At 42.0% G+C, this 21029-nt stretch overlaps 1 protein-coding gene across 4 annotated transcripts in view; it reads left to right on the forward strand.

Moving 5' to 3' along the window:
* ARHGEF28 (Rho guanine nucleotide exchange factor 28) overlaps positions 1-21029 on the forward strand; it is a 318682-nt gene that overhangs the window by 113496 nt on the left and 184157 nt on the right. For all 4 annotated transcript variants that reach the window (XM_047863854.1, XM_047863859.1, XM_047863847.1 and 1 more), the window contains exon 3: positions 19953-20100. In XM_047863854.1, the coding sequence (XP_047719810.1) occupies positions 19953-20100 (148 nt within the window). The remainder of the gene's footprint in view (positions 1-19952; positions 20101-21029) is intronic.

Genomic DNA, 21029 nt, shown 5'->3' on the forward strand with positions numbered 1-21029 from the left:
TAAGCGTCCGACTTCGGCCAAGGTCACATCTCACGGTTCATGGTTTCGAGCCCCGCGTTGGACTCTGTGCTGACAGCTCAGAGCCTGAAGCCGGCTTCGGATTCTGTGTCTCCCTCTCTCTCTGCCCCTCCACCACTCACGCTCTGTCTCTCTCTCTCAAAAATAAACATTAAAAAAAAAAAAAAGGATGTAATTTACAAATGAGCAAGAAGAATTACCTTTTTTGAGTTCATACTGTTGGCAGGTGCAGGCATTCCTTATCTCCTTCCGCCCTCACTAATTCCCAAAGAAGGAATATCTGCTGTTAATCTCATTTTGCAGATGAGGAAAGGAATTGCTGTACAGAGAAGTTAAGCCACTTGTTTAAAGCTAAACAATGATTAGTGGTAGAGGTAGGAATGGGATCCAAGGTTGTCTGACCACAGACCAGGGCCCGGGTGCATCACCACCATGTTCTCCTGCCCTCATGATGTCACCGAGTGAAAATAAGGATGAAAAGAAAACAGTAAAATGGAGGCTTATATTTTGGGCGGAAGAAAAAGACTTGAAGGCAGGAAGAGCTAAGTACTATCAGAGAGGTTGACATGAGATGACTCAGAGTTCAGAGGGTATATCCTGCCTTCAAGAGCTGCCTTACAGACTACATGGGGTCAGGTTGGGCAGAAGGGATCGGGGCAGAGTGCTCCCCAGTGACGGGAGGGTGTGAAGTGCTGGGAGTTTCATTTCACGGTCTTTAGAAAGAGGAACAAAACATTGCTGGGCAAATTACTACTCGAATTTGTAAGTAAAAGAGAAATGGAGATTATAGTACCTATGACGAGGTTCCATAGAGTACAGATGGGGTAGTGATTGAGCATAGAGCATAGGTAACATTTCTTCGTACTCTCGTGGCCTGTTGCTTGCACCACTTCTTATTCCAGAAAAAGTCAGATGCACAACTGAGATAGATTAATACCCTAGAGAAGGAGTGCCCTCTTAATCCCCTAACAGACAATTCGAGCATCCAGTTCCTGAAGAATGCGGTAACTGATAGCCTGCCCAAGTCTGTTAGAGTGAACCGTCTTAAGGATTAAAAATACTTCTAGTTTTTTTGTTTTTGTTTTTTAAGTTACTGTTGCTGTACGTGAGAAGGACATTTTGAAGTAGAGGTTTATGTAGTATCTTTTTAATGTGGGTATAGTACTTATTTTACCTTTCTACTTTTAATTCTGTGAATCCTCTTGCTGCCATAAAGAGGATTTGGCGATCACCGTAACTCGAGTCAAAGAATTTAGCCTTTTGGGCACGATATCTTCATCTGCAAAATGAAGGTACTGATACCAGACCACCAATCTCTCTGGTATTTTCAGAAAACGGGAAGAATGTGCCTGGCACGCAATATTCAAAATAGGTTATTTCAGGGGACCAAGAATACTAATAACATTGTTTTTAGTATGACTACATTAGCAGCTAGCCAGTTTAGTAAGTTCTCAAGTGTCAGGTGCTGGGCAAGGGTCAATAATACCCAATTGAGTTGAGTCTTACCTGCTAGGTGAATTGTGTTTTTATGTCCATTTTACAGCTGGGGTAGCTGAGGCTGCTGAGATTGGAACTCAGGTCTAATTTAACTCTAGGTGCCTCATGCTCAACCTTTATATTCCTTCCACTAACGCATCAGGATGTGGGTGGAGATCCTGACTGACGTTTCTTGTCTACTTTTTCAGCCACATTGAGCCAGACACATGTTTTCCTAACTTCTGGGAAAGTTTTCACTACTCTTAAAGTTCATTTTTTGAATTTATTTTGAGAGAGAGGGAGGAGGGAGGGGGGAAGGGAGAGAGAGAAAGAAAGAGAGGAAGAGAAAGGGGGAGGATCAGAGAGAGGGAGAGAGAGAATCCCAAGCAGGCTCTGAGCCATCAGCACAGAACCCAATGCAGGGCTCGAACTCAGAAACTGCAAGATCATGAACTGAGCTGAAATCAAGAGTTGGATGCTTAACTGACTGAGCCACCCAGGAGCCCTTTCAGTGTTCTTTACAAATTACTGAACAGTAGAGGACTGTGGGAGAGGCTATATCCCAAGAAAGGCCAACCTCTCTGGTGTCCTTTCTGGTGTATCTACCTCTGCCCTGTAGATAAATGTTGATATGATTGTGTCACTCTGCTGCTCAAAATCCTGCCCCCTGCCCCAGTGATTTCCCATCCCTCAGGCCCTCCATGAGCTGGCCTTCATGTCCGGCTTCCTCTCTGGTCCCCCTCAAGTTTTGACAGCCTGGCCACAGTAAACTCTTGCTTCCCAAGGAACCATTCTGTAGCCAGTCTTCATGCTTTCCCTTGACCAAGTCCCATCCCTCCTCTGGGGGGAGGACTTTGCCAGCATCCTGTGGTGTACCTGGAGACTCCTCCCAGCTGTGCAGAGTCCCTGGCAGTAATTTATGTGGTGTTGAAGCTTTTCTCTGCCCCTGAGGCTGTGAGCTCTCTGAAGTTAGGGTCAGGTCTTGTTCTCTTACTACCCTCTGTGCCTGGCACAATTCAGGGATTTGTTGAATGAAGGGAGAAGAAAGCATAAAATAATTTAAATGTGGTTACAATATTCATTCTTCTTGAACACAGATCTTTTATTTAAAAAAAATTTTTTTTAACATTTATTTTTGAGACAGAGACAGAGCATGAATGGGGGAGGGTCAGAGAGAGGGAGACACAGAATCTGAAACAAGCTCCAGGCTCTGAGCTGTCAGCACAGAGCCCGACGCGGGGCTTGAACTCACGGACCGCGAGATCATGACCTGAGCCAAAGTCGTTCGCTCAACCGACTGAGCCACCCAGGCGTCCCAACAAATCTTTTCTTCTAAGTATTCAAAGTACAGTAAAACCTTGATTTGCAAGCATAATTTTTTCTAGAAACATGCTTGTAATCCAAAGCACTTGTATATCAAAGCGAATTTTAAGTACCATTGGCCCAGTTGTGATCATGTGATGTTTGGCGTCACCTACTACTTGTATTGCAAAACATCGCTCATTTATCAAGTTGAAATTTATTAGAAAGATTTCTTCATCTTGCAGAACACTTGTGGAACAAGTTAATTGCAATCCAGGGTTTTACTGTATATTCATGTGTAATTTAAGACTGCATTAAGTTAGGTGTGGTGAGGCTGTTGGAGTCCGTCAACAAGGGGCCAGCTCTTCCAGAAGCCCCACCGAGGCAGGATGTGGCAGGAGTTAGGAAGCAAGCAGAGCCTATCTGGCAGAGATGGGCTTGAGTCCTAGTTTATCCCTAAACTTCCAGATCGCTGTGGTCAGAGTACTTTACCTCTCAAAGCTTCAGTTTCCTCCACCATGAAGATGATGGTTTCTATCTTGAAGAATGATTATAAGGACTTAATGAGATAATTAGTATGGTGTCTGATACATTCATGTGCACAGTACTATTAAGACACAAAGAGTGTTTTGCCATGTTTTTATCCTTATGGGTTACTAAGCAACCTCATTTAATAAGTTGATAGATACTGTTGCTTTCACATTGAATTTCCACGTTAGGATGCGAGAAATTTTCTATTCAGTGTGAGATAAAACAAAGTTGGACTCTTTCTGGAAGTTACTTTAGTAACCTCTCTAAGAGGGCTTTGTCAGTGGTGAAGTATCTGCACATAGGTACCTTTCATAATAAGGTTTGTAAAACATATTTATATCGGTCAACTAAAGGTTTATAGTTGGTCTTATCACAAAAGTTTATATACAATAAAAGTTAGGGTTAGAGGATGATCAAAACTATTTTGTGTTTACATTGAAAAGCCTTCTGACCACAACCCCAGTTTGATCATTCGATGTAAATTGCTGATAAAGTCCAAGAGAGAGATAAATGGAAGGTCTCTCTCTTTCTGTCCGTCTCCATCCATCCATCTATCCATCCATCCATTTGCCCATGTATCTGTAAGAAATGGAAGGAAGAGCCTTGAACTACAGGCCAGCTCTTCCACAAGAACCCCTATGGTATAATAACTACCCACTTTCTGACATTGGAAAGCATCCATTTCTGCACTTGTGGCTCCCAAATCATCTCAGTGGCGCAGGGTCGCTAAAGGTGCTACAGTTGATGATAAGCAGTGCTGAATAGAAAATGTGGTTTCCTGGGAAACTGATGCATTCGCCTCTTCTTAGCAGCGAAAATCCTATCAAGAGCCTCTGTGATATGGCAGAAAATGCCTGGTAGTTTCTTGCCTGCTGTCTGCAATGGGCCTCTCTGATTTCACCCTTGTCCCATTATGGTCTTATCTCAACAAAGCAGCCAGAGGGATCCTTTTGGAGTGAAACTTAGATCTTGTCACCTTTTACACAGAGTTCTGCAATGGTTTCCCACTGGAGTTGACACCTATGTCCTTAAGACAGCTTTACTTGTTCCTGACCTTGCCTCCCATTCCTCGCCTCTTCTGCTTCAACCGCCATGTTTCCTATCTCAGACAATCCAGGCACATGTCATTTTAGGACCTTTGCCCTTTCAGTCTCTGAACATGAAATTCTCTTTCACCTCTACAAGGTTCACTCTGAGTTTATTCAGGTCTCTGATAGAACATCAGCTCACTGGGGGCATTTTCCTACTTTCCCATTTAAGATACCTCTTTACCCTACCTTACTTTTCTGAGCTCTTGCAAATCCCTCGCATATCAGACATTCAACATTTCCTGTCTCTGTCTCTGTCTCTGTCTCCACTAGAATGATAGTGAAGGCAGGTAGTTTGTTGTAACCACAGCTGTACCATGCAGTAGATCTCTTCAATGGATGAATGTATGGGGAAACATGGTGGTTGGTTCTGCCTCCCTTGTGAACTATGGACACACCATTCCCTCACCTTCTGTGTCATTGGGGGTTGTGATGGTCAAATGGGACAGCCTATACAGAAGTGCCTTATGAACAGTGATCACTAAGAAAATGCAAGGTGTTATTCTTACCCAGATTAATTACATACTTAGGCTTTGGGATTGGTTCTTTGTGTTGGTTGCTACAGATGTTCCGGTCTTGCTGGGCGATGTGCTGAATTAGGAAGAAAGAATGGATTCCAATTGACTTTTGGCTGAACGTTGCCTTTGGTGAAGCCAATATTTGGCAGCTTTGTATGTAGGTCCTATTTTTCACTGGCAGAGAACTCTGACCAGTTGACCTGAAGATACAGAGAAAGTTCAAAGTATGGGGCTAAAAAGGACAAGGCCAGAAAAATGGGCTCCTGTGTTCTAAAGCCACTGTCAATTCTAAAGTGGGACTGGGAATGGGAAAGGAATCGCTTAGTGTGCCCTCTCCTCCCAACACTGCTGTTTATGACGCAGGAGAGATGGACTTACGGCGGGGGGCGGGGGGGGGGGAGGGTTGTGGCCATTAATTGGACGTGGGTAATTTGGAAAAGCACATTCTGTGATGTGTCACAAGGAGACATTTCCCATAGTGCGTCTTTTGCCCTCAGTTCTTTTTTTCTTTTGTAATCTTAAATCAATTTTATTTAATATACAGTGTTTTATTAGTTTCAGGTAGAAGTACGATGAGTCCACAATTCTATGTGTTACTCAGTGCTCATCCTGATAAGTGCACTCTTAATCCCCTTCACCTATTTTCCCCTTGGACCTACCTCCCCTCTGGCAACTACCAGTTGTCTATATTTAAGAGTCTGTTTTGTTTCTTTCTTCTTTTTTTTATTTGTTCGGTTTTTTTTTTTTTTCAAATTCCACATGTAAGTGAAATCCTATGGTATTTGTTTTTCTCCGACTGACCTACTGCGCTTAGCACTCCATCCTCTAGGTCCATCCATGTTGTCGCAAATGGGAAGAACTCATTTTTAAAAAATTTAAAATTCCAGTGTACTTAGCATATGTTGTTATATTAGTTTCAGGGGCATGAGATAGTGATTCACCAGTTCCATGTATGGAAGTGCCCTCAGTTCTTGATTTTGATCAGATGAAATATTCTTTGCAAGCATCAAAATTCAGCTCTTGCCTGCCCACCCCCTTCCTTTTTACCCAAGGTGTTTCCAGATTGCAGTTCCTGGTAGGGTGGATATATCTCTCTTCTTGTTTTCCTGTATTTTCCATCTTGCCCCTTTTCTGCTTCAATTAAAGCGTTAGTTGCTTTGTTCTTCTAGCCCTTTCTCCTCTTGCCATTGCCATCACTCTCCAGCCCGTTGCTGCTGCTGTTTTCTCCTTTCCCTCCCCACTGAGCCCTCATCCCTTTCTTTTCGTTCATTGCCTCCCACACCCTCTTCTGGAGCTAGGGCTATATGGGGTTTTTGGGGGCTCTTTCCTCATTGCCCTGTGCCCTCAGTTTCTGTGGCTTCATGTTTGCCATGCTGCGGCTCGGCCGGCTTTTATCTGCACTTATTCCCATTCAAGCAGGAGAAGAGTAAAGAGGAGAGGCGCGGGTCCTGGACTCATGGTGTGTACTTTGACAGAGGGGATGAGAATGGAGGAAGAGAAAAGGCAAGAGCATGAGGAGAGATGGATGCTTTGGGGAACTTGGACAGCGTTGATTGATTCTGCTCCTGACTCGTTTCCATAAAAGCCTTTTTTTCCGAGTTCCTGGAGGAGGAGCACGGGGTGAGGTAGTAAATCTTCCAACTAGTGGCTTGGAGCACGTGAAAAGCATCGGATGGAGGGTGAAGACCCGGGCCCCTGCCCTGGGTCTGCAATGCGGTGGGACCCGGAACAAGGCACCTGCTGGTACGGCGTTCAGTTTCCTCACCTTGAAGTCAGATATTTATCAGATGAGCTCTGAGGCTTCTTAGAGCCCTGTATTTTGTAAATTTCTGAATCCTTATCTCTCTGCGCAGGCATTCCTGATTCTTGTATCTTTGTGCTAGTCATTACTTGGTAGGACAATCAGTACTGTTGTTTAAGAATGGCCTCTGTGTGTGTGTGTGTGTGTGCATGTGTGTGCGTTTGCGTGTCGTTGGTAGAGAGTAGAATTTGTGTTCTGGCACAGATGCTGGTCAGATGAGGAGGAGAAAGGGCACTGTTCCATTCTTTTGTACCCTCATAAGAGGGACTTCCTGTGGAATGCTGGAGCTACGTGTTCTACCCTGAAGTAAGAATACGGACCGTTGTGTCCCTGTTCTTTGCCCGGGAGTTATCAATTCACGGAAACTTAGGGTTCTTTGTATCACTGATAGTCTTGGTTTTGGTTTGGCACATTCAGTGCTGTCTGTGGACCCACACTGACTTTCACATGAGATCTGGTTTGACATACATTTGTAGACCTCAAGCATTGAAAAATAACCAAATGATATTATTGTCTGCTTAAGTTCAACCCACATCTTCGGCTCAGGTCATGATCTCACGGTTCGTGGGTTCGAGCCCCACGTCAGGCTCTGTGCCAACACCTCAGAGCCTGGAGCCTGCTTCGGATTGTCTCTCTCTCTCTCTCTGTGCCCCTCCCCTATGCACATTCTCTCTCTCTCTTTCTCTTAAATAAACTTAAAAAATTTTTCACAGCCTGGAGCCTGCTTCGGATTCTGTGTCTCCCTCTCTCTCTGCCCCTCACCTGTGCACATTCTCTCTCTCTTTCTCTCAAAAGTAAATAAACTTGAAAAAAAAATTCTTTTTTTAAGTCACCTGGGGGCGGGGGGTACCTGGGTGGCTCAGTCACTTAAGTGTCTGACTTCGACTCAGGTCATGATCTCACAGTTCATGAGTTTGAGCCCCGCATCGGGCTCTGTGCTGACAGCTCAGAGCCTGGAGCCTGCTTCGGATTCTGTGTCTCCCTCTCTCTCTGCCCCTTCCCTGCTCATGCTGTCTCTTTCTCTCTCTCAAAAATAAATAAACCACACACACAAAAAATTAAAGTTCCCCATAATACTTTTGGAAGAAAAGTGTTTTCCTTTGGGGGAAAAAAGTTTTCCTTTGAGGAAAAAAAATGGTTTTCCTTCAGGAAAAAAGTTTTAATGTCTGTTTAGTGTCTGTAAGGCTCCTCTGACTCTAGGATCCCCTCTGGTGGTCTACATTGGAAGATCAAGTTCCCCCACCCTCTTTTTCTTTTTTATTTTTTTTCTATTTTTAAAGGTTTATCTATTTTTGAGAGAGAGAGAGAGAGAGAGAGAGAGAGAGAGAGAGAGAGAATGCTAGCTCACCACGTATGAGTGGGGGAGGTGCACAGAGAGGGAGACAGAGAATCTCAAGAAGGCTCTGCACTGTCAGCACAGAGCTCGACAAGGTGCTTGAACTCACGAACCATGAGATCATGACCTGAGCTGAAGTCGGACACTTAACCGACTGAGCCACCCAGGCGCCTTATGGGGAACTTTAATATACAAAATGGACATAACTTCTTTATTATAAATGTATTCTTCAAATATAAATATATTAAATTTATGAATTCACTGAGAACAGTGACTTAGCCTGGCAGTTCAGGTCCTTTCCAGTGTATTAAAATTTGGTAATTAATACATTTAAGTGAATGAAAGGTTTTTAGATTTAAAAATAATTAGAAACCTATTTTCCACAGTGAAATTTAAATGGGATGCTTGTGAACTCTCACCGTGTCTGTTAGTCTCTGTTAGAATCCATAGTTCCCTGATCTCAGTTTGAAAACCACTAAGGTAGAGAATGAAAATGAATTAACCATCAACCCAAGGAGCTAGGAAACTGAACCAACAGAATAAGGGAGCGATTAGATTTTTTTTTTTTTTTTTTAATTTGAGGGAGGGGAGGGGCAGAGACGGAGAGAGAGAATCTTAAACACGCTGAGTGTGGAGCCAGATGTGGGATTCAATCCCACAGCCCTGGGATCATGACCTGAACCAAAGTCAAGAGTTGAGAGCTCAACTGACTGAGCCACCCAGGCCACACCAAGTGAGAGATTAATTTAAACACACACACACACACACACACACACACACACACACACGCACACACACCCCAAAATACCACTTGTCTAGACCCACGTATTCTTTTCATACTAAAGCTGTTAATCTAGAATTCTATACCAGGTATCATAGATTCTAGATTTGCAAGACTAGATCAGTCCTTATTTAGCTCTGTCCTCTATTACAATGCATAAAGAAGCAAAACAAAAACAAACAAGCCCTGTATTCTGGTTGTGCTTATTCCTTAAGCTAACGCAATCTTTGTCATCTTTGGACATCTGTGATCCCGACAAGGCTCTCACTGTAGAACTGAACTCTGTGCCCTGTCCTTCCCTCCATTGTTCTGTGCTTTCCCCCTTGGGGCCTGCAGAACATGTCAGAGCCCCTGTCTGCATGATACACCCTCAGATATTTGTAACAGTGAACATTTAACCATGATTCTTCTCTTCTTTGGCAAAACAGTCCCAGTTCCTTCAATTGTTCTTCATATGACAACATGGTTTCTCTGTCCCTTTGGCATCCTTGTCCTTTTCCTCTGAATGTATTGTCAGTTTTGTCTGTATTTAAGTATTCCATGGCCCACGTATGTCTGATGGAGAGCAGAGCCAGACCATACCCATTTAGTGGAGTTATTAGATTTTCATCCATGCAGGGTAGGGTAGAGTTAGCATTTTTGGGTGGTGGTCTCAGTGATAAGTCATGCTTAGTTAATTAGTGAAAATCCTAATACATGTCCAGTTAAACTGCAATTTACTTCATTATTTTTTTTTATTTTTTTAATGTTTGTTTATTTCTGAGAGAAAGAGCAAACACATCTGGGAGAGGGGCAGAGAGAGAGAGAGACCCAGAATCCGAAGTAGGTTCCAGGCTCTGAGCTGTCAGCACAGAGCCGGACACCGGTCTCGGACCTATGAACCATGGGATCATGACCTGAGCCATAGTCGGATGCTTAGCCGACCGAGCCACCCAGGCATCCCTCCTTCATTTCTTGTTTATGCACTGGCTTGTTTTGGAACCAAGCACAGGACGTTTCTTCCTCAAGAATTACTGGGATGATATAAGAGTAGATGTTACACCTAGAATTTTCTTACACCTAAGCCAGTACATTTTCTGCTATGGTCTGCTTGAAGTGTCATAAATATATTCAGTTTCTAGGAATGCTTTGTTTTCATACATCTGTGAGTAAGTCAGTCTTTTTTTATTCTATTTTTTATTAAAATTTTTTTTAATGTTTATTTTTGGGGGGTGGGGGAGTAGCAGAGGGAGGGAGACACAGAATCTGAAGCAGGCTCCAGGCCCTGAACTATCAGCACAGAGCCTGACGTGAGGCTTGAACTCAGAGAGATCATGACCTGAGCCGAAGTCAGATGCTTAAGTGACTGAACCACCCAGATGCCCCAAGTTAGTGATTTTAAAAGGAAGCAAACTAAGGAGGTTTTTAAAGCCTACTTCGGTTTTTTTCTTGAGGAATTTGGAGTAATTTACTGACCCCTGTCATGAATTTTGGTTTCTTACTCAATTTAGCTTTGATACAGAAACAAAGGCTATTTCACTTCTGTAGTGGTAAATCATTACATCAAGTGTGAAAGTCATGGAGAATTTTTGACTTGTGTGTTTATATTTACCTGACTTTATTGCAGAGGTATGAAAAATGGGTGGCTTTTAAATATTAACATATGCATTTAATTTATGGTAATTATTCCTTTTAGTAAATAACTGTTAAGTATGTAATTCAGATCTTTTAAATACTTGACAGTTTTTTTGTCTTTGTGTTCTATCAGCTGCTGAGAGAGACATGGTGAAGTCTAACTTTGTGATTATGGATTGGTCCAGCTCTTGGGCTTGTTAATTTCTTTTTTTTTTTTTTTTTTTTACAGATTTAATAGTATGATAACTTACTTTTCAACTGAAGATGATACAGACTTCCTCTTTCCAAGTCTTACTATGTCTTACTTTAAAAATCTACTTTGGGGCGCCTGGGTGGCGCAGTCGGTTAAGCGTCCGACTTCAGCCAGGTCACGATCTCGCGGTCCATGAGTTCGAGCCCCTCGTCAGGCTCTGGGCTGATGGCTCAGAGCCTGGAGCCTGTTTCCGATTCTGTGTCTGCCTCTCTCTCTGCCCCTCCCCCGTTCATGCTCTGTCTCTCTCCCAAAAATAAATAAACGTTGAAAAAAAAAATTAAAAAAAAATCTACTTTTTCTGATACTATTTTGGCCATACTAGCTTTCTTTCAGTTGGTACATCTTTTTACTTTTTTTTTTTTTTAATGTTCATTTATTTTTGAGAGAGAGAGAGAGCGTGAGCAAGGGAGGAGCAGAGAGCAGAGAGAGGGAGACACAGATTCTGAAGCAGGTTCCAGGCTCTGAGCTGTCAGCACAGAGCCTGTCGTGGGACTTGAATTCATAAACCACAAGATCATGACCTGAGCCAAAGTCGGAAGCTTAACCATCTGAGCCACCCAAGCACACCTATCTTTTTACTTTTAAACTTCCTGTGTTATTTTTATTTTTGAGTTAAAAGATTCCCTTCTGACCGTGTTACTTCTTATTTGGATCAGTTCATTTACACTTAATATACTTGCTGGTATATTTGGATTTATATCCTATAACCATCTATTTGACATACGTTTTTGTTTCTCCCATCTTTCTGATTAATAAAATATTTTCTAATTGAGTTTTTCTTTTATAACTTGTTAATTACATGTTTTTATACTAATGTTTACTTGCAACTTAAAACATGTATATTTGACATGAGCATAATAAGCTATTACTTTTAACATTTGCCCCAAACTGGTAGATACTTGAATTCCATTTACCTTTCACATTATTGTCAACAAACATAGTTCCACAAATACTATAAACACCGTGACATAGTTACGGTTTGGTGCATTAGATACTCATTATATCTACTATTTGATATCTCCTTTTGGGTGTCTGTTTATGTTTCAGATCCTTTTATTTCTGCTTGAATAATTGCCTTTAATATTTCTTTCAGTGCTGACCTGCTGGTGATGAATTCCTCAGTGTTTGTCTGAAACATTTTAATTTCAGCTTCATTTTTATTTATTTTTATTTTATTTTATTTTTTAATTTTTTTTTTAACGTTTATTTATTTTTGAGATAGAGAGAGAGACAGAGCATGAATGGGGGAGGGTCAGAGAGAGGGAGACACAGAATCCGAAACAGGCTCCAGGCTCTAAGCTGTCAGCACAGAGCCTGACTCGGGGCTCGAACTCACAAACCGCAACATCATGACCTGGGCCGAAGTCGGCCGCCCAACCGACTGAGCCACCCAGGCGCCCCTCAGCTTCATTTTTAAGAATGTTTGATGGGCATAGAATTTTAGGACATCCATTATTTTCTTTCATCACTTGAAAGATACCATTCTGTTTTCTGACTTCCATAACTTGTCTGAGTGGTTCTTTCTGGAATTTTAACGCATTTTGTCCTTTTTTCCATAGTTCTCTGATGCCTTTAAGAATAGGACTTTGTGGGGCACCAGGGTGGCTCAGTCGATTAAGCATCTGATTTTGGTTCAGGTCATGATCTCACGGTTTGTGAGTTTGAGCTCCACATCGGGCTCTGTGCTGACGCCTCAGAGCCTGGAGCCTGCTTTGGATTCTGTGTTTCCCTCTCTCTTTGCCCCTTCCCCACTCACACTCTGTTTATGTCTCTCAAAATTGAATAAACATTAAAAAAAAAGGCTTGAATTGGAAAATCTGTGGCTAAATATAAAGAACTTAAAAAAAAAAAAGAATAGGACTTTGTAATTTTTCTGTCTTTATTTTCTAGTTGTTTTCGGCAGGGACGCTGGCCCGCTGTGGACTGTTTCGTCCTGTCTGGAAATAGAAGCCATTCCTACTTGAAAGGCTCTTTCTGAAGAAATGTCTTAGAAGCCTTTGAAGTCATTTTGGCTTATCTTCCCCAAGAAAAAAATGATATTCTGATAGCCCCCTCAGATTTAACCAATTTGCATTCACCTATATTTTGTTGATTTAGTTTTGCTTTGGGATAAGAAATTTGAATGGTCTTGAGATTTTATGCTACACAAAAGGTGGCTCGAACATGCTTTGAAGTCAGTGGTTCCTAAACTTTTTGAACCATATGTTTCTGTACACTCAGAAGAATCTCTAACTAATAGAGTTTCTCCCCAGATGAATGCCTGAAACCCTGCATACATTTTGAGGTGCCTAAGGAGCATTGCTTTTCCCTCCCCTCTCCACTCTTCCTCTCCCTGTGGATTTCAGGGTGAGAATCATCGTGTTAAATACATGAAACAGAGGTTGAGGTGAATCTAAAGGTGTAGTAAGTCACTAAATGCTTGAGCACTGCTGTTGGTATGGTCACATGTTGGGGAGAAAAGTGTGCTGGGCCTGGGATGGCAAGGTGTGGATTTGGGTTTGTGGTTCTGCCACTCACTGGACCTCATAGTACCGGGGTTTTCATTTTGACAGTGGGAGTCATGGTAATCTTTCCTAGGACTTGCTGTGGAAATACGATGAGAAAATACACAATAAAGCACTTTGTAAATCATGAAACACTGTGCATATAAAAGATAATATGTGTGTTTAGATGTGTCTAGATCTATAATATGTGCACACACATACAGGAAATAATTTCTGCATTTTCTCATGTCTGTTGAAAGAAGTACTTAAACAGAGCAACATAGAAGAGAAGGCTTAGTGCCTGTGGTAGTTTCTTTGGCATTGTGCTTGAAGAATGGAAAGCAGATGACCTAACTTGGAGCTTGGGGCAGAAATCAAGACACTCTATACTGTCCATCTGGTTCTGGAGTCTTGATCTAGTTAGTGGTAACTAGTTGCTGTACTTGTATTTACTTATGAAATTGGATAATACACTTGAGAAAATTTTCAAGAATCTCCAAACATATTTAATACTGCTCTTCAGAGAAGGTTCTATGCAGAATTATTTTTTGTTGTAAAGAAGACAGGTTTCAGATCAAATCAAGTATCAGATCGAATTTGATAATTGACTTAGGGCATTATGTTGATATTAGCATAATGGCTTTCATTGGCATATATTAGTAAACTTTCAGTACAGTATTTGGTATCTTAGTTAACATGTACCCTTATTGTAGTTGCATCATAAAAATTACTCTAGGGGCACCTGGGTAGCTCGTCGGTTAAGCGTCTGACTTCAGCTCAGGTCATGATCTCACGGTCTGTGGGTTCGAGCCCCGCATCGGGCTCTGTGCTGACAGCTCAGAGCCTGGAGCCTGCTTCCGTTTCTGTGTCTCCCTCTCTCTCTGGCCCTCCCCTGCTCATGTTCTGTCTCTCTCTGTCGCAAAAATAAATAAAAACATTAAAAAAATTAAAAAATAAAAATAAAAATAAAAATTACTCTGTATAAAGACTATGCAGAATACCTTGAAAAACAGTAGGACATGTTTTACTGTCCTATAAAAAGATGACCATTGTTATTATTAACTTCCCATTTCTATTTAGTTATGTAAAGTTAGAGTTGAATTATATGCATACTTTTGAGAATATGAGGAAATCCATAAACCTTTCCTCAGAAGAATGGACACATACACATAAAAAGAGAGTTTGGCTTACAATTTTTAAGGGGTTCCCAGACCAGCTGAAACCTATTTATGGATTCTTCCTGTGGCCTCAAATTAAGAAACCCCACTATAAAAAGATGCATACTTTGTTCTCATTGTCATAATTTGAAACTACAGTATTTATTTCCTATTCATGCCAGATACTTTAGAAACTAGATGGTTAAATTTGTTGAGCATACAACACTGTTACTAACCAAATAGAATTACACATACATTGTCTATAGAGGATGAGAGTTAAGACTATAGGGAGAGCATTAGCACAGGGATATTCAGTGAGTATGATAATACAGGCACCAAGTTACTCAAGGTATTTAGAGACCTAGATCAATGAAAACATATTTAGAATGTGCACATTGGTGTCGATCATTTCCATCTGAAACATTCATCGGAAGAGGAATAAAAAAGTTGCGTGAAAGAAATAGTATTAAATCTTTTTGTCACGTGAAACTTTTTTGGTTGTTGGAGAAGAAACCCACAGATGTCACAGCATTTCAGCAGAAAGCTTGGTCTTTCAGAAGTATTGATGAGTTTTACAAGCAGAATTTCTTTATGAGATGCCTCGTGGTAAAAAATGTTGGTTTAATTTACGTGCGTGTGTGTTTGTATTGAGGTATATTTAGTGTGGTTGTAGTTCAGCTTTTTTACTGAATATTTGTTCTCATTTTCCATGTTACTGTCCTGTAGAGATTTTACAAGAGTATTTGAGTGCTTTTTATTTGGGCAAGAATAGATAACCGGTGGTACATCTTCATTGTTCAGAGAGGAAAGGGACTGATTCTCATGTTCATCTAAACTGGTGGACTTGAGAAAGTGAAAATTTTGAACTGCTGAAGGCAAACATGAATGGAAAAAGGAAGACCAGAGTTTTTAAAGTTGAAATTTGATCATACTGCTAGCAATGTTGACAATATTTTGTAGTACACTTTAATAAAAGTGGGCAATAAATGTCACTGGTAAGGGAAAAAAGATAAATGATATTAAGGAGGAACTGTTTACTATCCATAAATTTGGAAATAAAAGTTTTGGCAAGGTTGCAACGAAAAGAATACTCGTGACCAGCACAGGTGGCAATGAAATTTGAGAGAACATTATTGGAGAGCAGTTCGGCAATTTGTGACCAGCTTTCACACTTTTGGAACCATTTCTGGAATTTAGTTCTACAAAAGTAAAGGGTGATGTACATGAAGAGGTTTGGTGGAATATTAACAATGTTAACCTAGAAACAGTCTTAAAGTACAACATTACAAGGATGATAGAGTAAAATGTAGAAGGAACATTATAGTTTATGGAATGCAATTAAAAATGATGCCAAAAATCATAACATGGGAAATTACTTTTGACAGAAAAGCACAACCATATGTGTATTTAAGCTGTGATGATCGCTCTCTAAGAGTTAGCCGTGTGTTGAACAAAGACTGGGAGTCAATGGAAGAATGAAAACAAGTTGGTACTTTTGGGTGGTGTCAGGATGGATGGGATCGATTTCATTGCTACCATTTTTTTCAGTAACGATAAATTTTAGACCGCCTTCTGACTTTATGTGCTTATGAATTTTTGTGTTTAATATGGAATTAATTGGAAATTGAGACATGTGGAATGAGGCCTTTTTTCCCCCCTAATAGAGGCTTTTGTTCCAAAACGATTTGTTGGGTCACCTGTTCTTTCCGCACTGGCTTCACATGTCACCTTTATTACATGCTTTTTATGCGTCTGCTTCTGGACTTCATACTTAGTCGTCTGTCTTTGTGCCCCTGTCATGCTATTTAAATTATTATGGTTCTAGGGGCGCCTGGGTGGCGCAGTCGGTTAAGCGTCCGACTTCAGCCAGGTCACGATCTCGCGGTCCGTGAGTTCGAGCCCCGCGTCGGGCTCTGGGCTGATGGCTCAGAGCCTGGAGCCTGCTTCGGATTCTGTGTCTCCCTCTCTCTCTGCCCCTCCCCCGTTCATGCTCTGTCTCTCTCTGTCTCAAAAATAAATAAACATTGAAAAAAAATTTAAATTATTATGGTTCTATTGTATGCTTTACTTTGAGCTGGGGCAAATTCAGACCCCGCCCTGCGTAGCCCAAGCATAGCATTATCTTTCTCCCAACTGTTTCTAGTCTTGTGTATCTGTTCTTCCAGATGCACTTTAAAATAAGCTCACTTCATTTGAAAAATTAAGTTTGGGTTTTGACTACAGCACGTTAAATTTTGGGGTTTACTTGGGGAGATATTTTTGCCTGTTAAGCCTCTTACTGTGCCCACAATTTTCAGTGAAATGAGTGTGTGTTGTTTTTAAACTTGGGATAGAGTGAGCTGGCAGAAAGGTGATGACACATGTTCAGCATTTCTCCCTAGAAGCACAGCGATTCTGATAGTGATGTAGACGAATTCACTTGGGAAAGCTTAAAGTTTTTTTTTTTTTTTTAAATTTTTTTTTTTCAACGTTTATTTATTTTTGGGACAGAGAGAGACAGAGCATGAACGGGGGAGGGGCAGAGAGAGAGGCAGACACAGAATCGGAAACAGGCTCCAGGCTCTGAGCCATCAGCCCAGAGCCCGACGCGGGGCTCGAACTCACGGACCGCGAGATCGTGACCTGGCTGAAGTCGGACGCTTAACCGACTGCGCCACCCAGGCGCCCCAAGGGAAAGCTTAAAGTTTTAATTGTCCAAAACAAAGTATGAAATGACTCCAAGTGGGGAAACGATGGAGGCACACGGGAACTCTGTAAGTTGGAATTTATCTTTTCCATTAATAAAATCAATGATCCTTTAAGAAAAAGAGCAGGTTTTTGGTGGCCACAGTGGTTAGAAAGACCCTAGTCTGACCCCCAAATCGTCCCTGGGCGCTGATTATTTACACTGTACTTGTTTTTCAGAACATTTTCTGAAACCTCTTTTTCCTGTTGTGTGTCGCTTCATCCGAATCTCCTTCGAACTCTAAGTTTCCTGAATGAAAATGTTCATGTTCTTTAGTATTCATATTTCCTTTTTCTGGCGTCTTCTCCTGCCAACCCTCCATCCCATTCTATCCCATTGGGCTTCTCTCTTAGTTTCTGCATCACCCCCTTCCCTCCTCCTCCCATAATACTTTCTGTGTCTTTCTGGTCTCCTTGTGATTAGCAACTAAGAGGGCTGCTTTCATTGCTGAGTAGTATTCTTCGTGCTAAGACTCTGGGTATCTCTCTTTAATGGATATGTCTTATTTCTGGCCTGTTGTTGTTTATCTTCTTGTATCAATGTAGAGCATGGTGTGGTCTCAAAAGGAAGGCATACCTGAATTGTAAAACTGTTCGGTGGTGAATTGCTTTGGAAAGGGTTGCAGCTAAACTCCTTTATAAATTGTGGGTGGTCCTTGTTCACCCAACCAAATAAAATAGTATTGTGATGGTTGTTTTGACCAGATCCAGATTAGATATCCTTTTGATCTATGGAAAACTTTGATTTGTTTATACAATTTGTTTTCTTTATAAAAAAAAAAAAAAAAAAAAAAAAAAGACCAGTGAGGTCAGATTCTGTTCGCAGACAATTAACAGTCTCTTTAGCAACCAGGAACATGACTAACACAAGCTGTTCTTCCTTTTTTAGGAAATGGAATTTCATCGAAGTTTCCTCTCTGTCATGTCAGACATTTGTTACTGTTTTTTTTACTTTTCAGATCCTCTTCCTGAACTTTTTTGGAAGCTGTCGTATGGTGCATTTTTCTTGGTGTGTTACGTTCTATTGACGATATTTGTGTGTGTTTGCCCACGCTCACATGCAGAGAAAGGACAATCCAAAATTATAAACTCGTGTTTTTTTCCATGAAACCACAATTTGTGTTGATACCAATTCATAATTAATGATAATATTTCAGGGGGACCTGGGTGGCTCAGTTGGTTAAGTGTCCAACTATGGGTCAGGTCATGATCTGGTGGTTCATGGGTTCGAGCCCTGCGCTGGGCTCTGTGCTGTCAGCACAGGGCCCGATGCGGGGCTTGAACTCATGGACCTCGAGATCCTGACCTGAGCCGAAGTCAGATGCTCAACCGACTGAGCCACCCAGGGACCCCAGATAATGTTTCATGTGTGTGTTGGATTACAAACTGCCAGGAAAACAGCCGTTTTATTTTTAAAGTTTAGATGAAATATCCATGTGATTATTGGAGAAAGGAGTTATGCACTGATTTTGTTTCTGCTACTGATTGGCATAGTTCTTGATATCCTACAGAATAGAGTGCTGAGACCCATCAAAGGCAAACAGATGTTAAGGAGACTGTGTAGAATTTCCTCTGTTTCCTTTCCTCCCCTATCACGGGGGGAGGAACTTGCCAAGAGCGGGTTTGTTTTTGTTGGGCAAGCACACAAAAGCCCAGATGCTTCTCTGCACTGGGCCAAGCTCTGGAGGCCCTCCAAAGTGGGGGACCCTTTCCACCTCCTAGTTTCCATTATGCTGCCACTCCCATAGGCTGGGTGGAATGTACCATCTCTCTGGAGGACTCTCTTTGTATTGTTTGTGTGTGTGTGTGTGTGGAGGGAGTGTCCTGAATCCTCAGAGTCTTCAAGCATCCCAAGATGGTCTGGCAATTTTGTCCATCACTCCCTCTCCCTCGGTTGTAGCAGTGCTGATCTAGTCCCTCTACCTAGCCTCTGGGTGATGACATACCAAAGAGACCTCACCTGCTGCCTGCTTCCTTGGCATACCTTCTTTCCTTGGAGTGTGCCTCTAGGACCCAAAGGCAGCTCCTCTCCTTTGGACCGGGGAACTTAGCAGGCTTTGTGCCAACCAGAAGCTCTCAGGAGAAAGTGTCAGGCCAGGCCGGATGAGAAAGAGGACCTGGAATTCCCTCAGTAGAAGACAAATAGCATTTGGAAACGGCACAACAAGTGTGGGAGCATGTGGTGCAATTTATTTGGCAAAGTTCGTGAGTGTTTAAAGTTCTTACCACCTACTGTGATCCACTCTAGGGTAAGGCAATAACTAACAATAATTGTTTTGAGGGGCACCTGGGTGGCTCGGTCGGTTGAGTGTCGGACTTCGGCTCAGGTCATGATCTCACCGTTCCCGAGTTCAAGCCCCGCGTCGGGCTCTGTGCTGACAAATCGGAGCCTGGAGCCTGCTTTGGATTCTGTGTTTCCCTCTCTCTCTGCCCCTCCCCCTCTCGCATAAAATAAACACATGCTAAAAAAATTTTAAAAAATAATTGTTTTGAACCTTTGTACTATGGTAGTATATTAGGAACAGAAAAAAAAGTTAAATAAAATCAATGATGTAGGAAATAAAGGACAACAAAGTTGAATCACATTTCTATAGCTAGTAAATTTTAAAAGATTTCTTCCCTATGCTTTGGACTTCTTCCGGTTTAAAAACAGAACAAACCAGCTCTGACACCCATACTTTAATATATCAGAAAGCACCTGTCATTGAAAGTATTTGTTACCGGAAATGAGGATTTGTGATGTTTGAGTCTCAGCCACATAAAATGAACATTAACAATGCTGTTTGGGACCCCAGCCCTTTTGACTGTGTGTTTTTTTTAGAGCCAGGGCAAGAAAGTGTGACGATGCCTCAACTTAACTCATTTTTTAGGGGCAGATGACCGTCTATGCAAAGTTTGGCGAAAATGTTTATCTTCCTGAAGATGCCGAGTTTTACTTTATTTATGATGGATCTCATCAGAGACACATCGTGATTGCACGGCGCACTGAGGATAATGTTCTCCAATCCAGCGTTCCAGGTAAGGTATAATCTTCACTCTGCATTTGAGAATTCTGTCTGGAAGCCTCTTTCCTCCAGGGACATAGGCTGGGAAGAGGACCAAGAGGAGCAAGTAAACAGTGCTCCAAGTGGGATGGGTTTGGGTCAGAGGTGGAGAGAGGGTGGGGTAGGGGAGGGGACGGAGCCCATGAGAAGGCACACAGTGGTTCTTCCAGCTGAGGTTCTTCCAGCTCTGTCAGCCTTGCCTTCGACTGAGCAGACCCACCCTGCTGGCCCAACTTTCACAGTGGGCTCTGCTTTGGGTATAGTTGAATGGAGGACTCCCTGTATCTTAGGATCACCTCCTATTGTCCTATGGCTATGGTCAGGGTGGCTCAGGCAGACCTGAGACGTGACCAGTAGGTTTTCATTCTCCCTGCCTGCTTCGCCTGCACTGAGTCTGCCAGCCCTAGTGTCTGCCTGTCTCCTGCTTGCTCCTTTTGGTGTCTGGGGTTCCTTCCTTCCATGGCTCTCTGTGTATCTAGACTTGTCTTTACCAGATCTCAGGCTCCATAACTTTGTCTTCCCACCACCCAAATGTTCGTGTTCAGAAACTTGTCATTCTCCTACATGTCTTCTTTGATTACCGTGGTGACAGATGACAAGTTAATATTTCATGTTAGTGTTTGTTAAGAACTAATAGTTCTCAGATGCAGCTGTTTTTGAAATTTCACTGGAACGTGGGTTATGTATCTGAGACACCAAGTTGTAGCCACAGAGCGTAGTGAAGGTGTTATTATTTGCGGGGGGGGGGGGGAGGATTTTGTTGTTTGGTTTATTGATGGATTGGTTTTCTTTAACCTAAATGCGTCTTTTAGGCCCTCTAAATTGCATTGTGGAGGGAACCTTCAGTTCTTTAATGGGTAAGTTGGCTTCATTTTTAGAGGAAAGCTACTTTTTTTAAAAAAA

This window comes from Prionailurus viverrinus, chromosome A1, assembly GCF_022837055.1.
Source record: "Prionailurus viverrinus isolate Anna chromosome A1, UM_Priviv_1.0, whole genome shotgun sequence".
Taxonomy (NCBI): domain Eukaryota; kingdom Metazoa; phylum Chordata; class Mammalia; order Carnivora; family Felidae; genus Prionailurus; species Prionailurus viverrinus.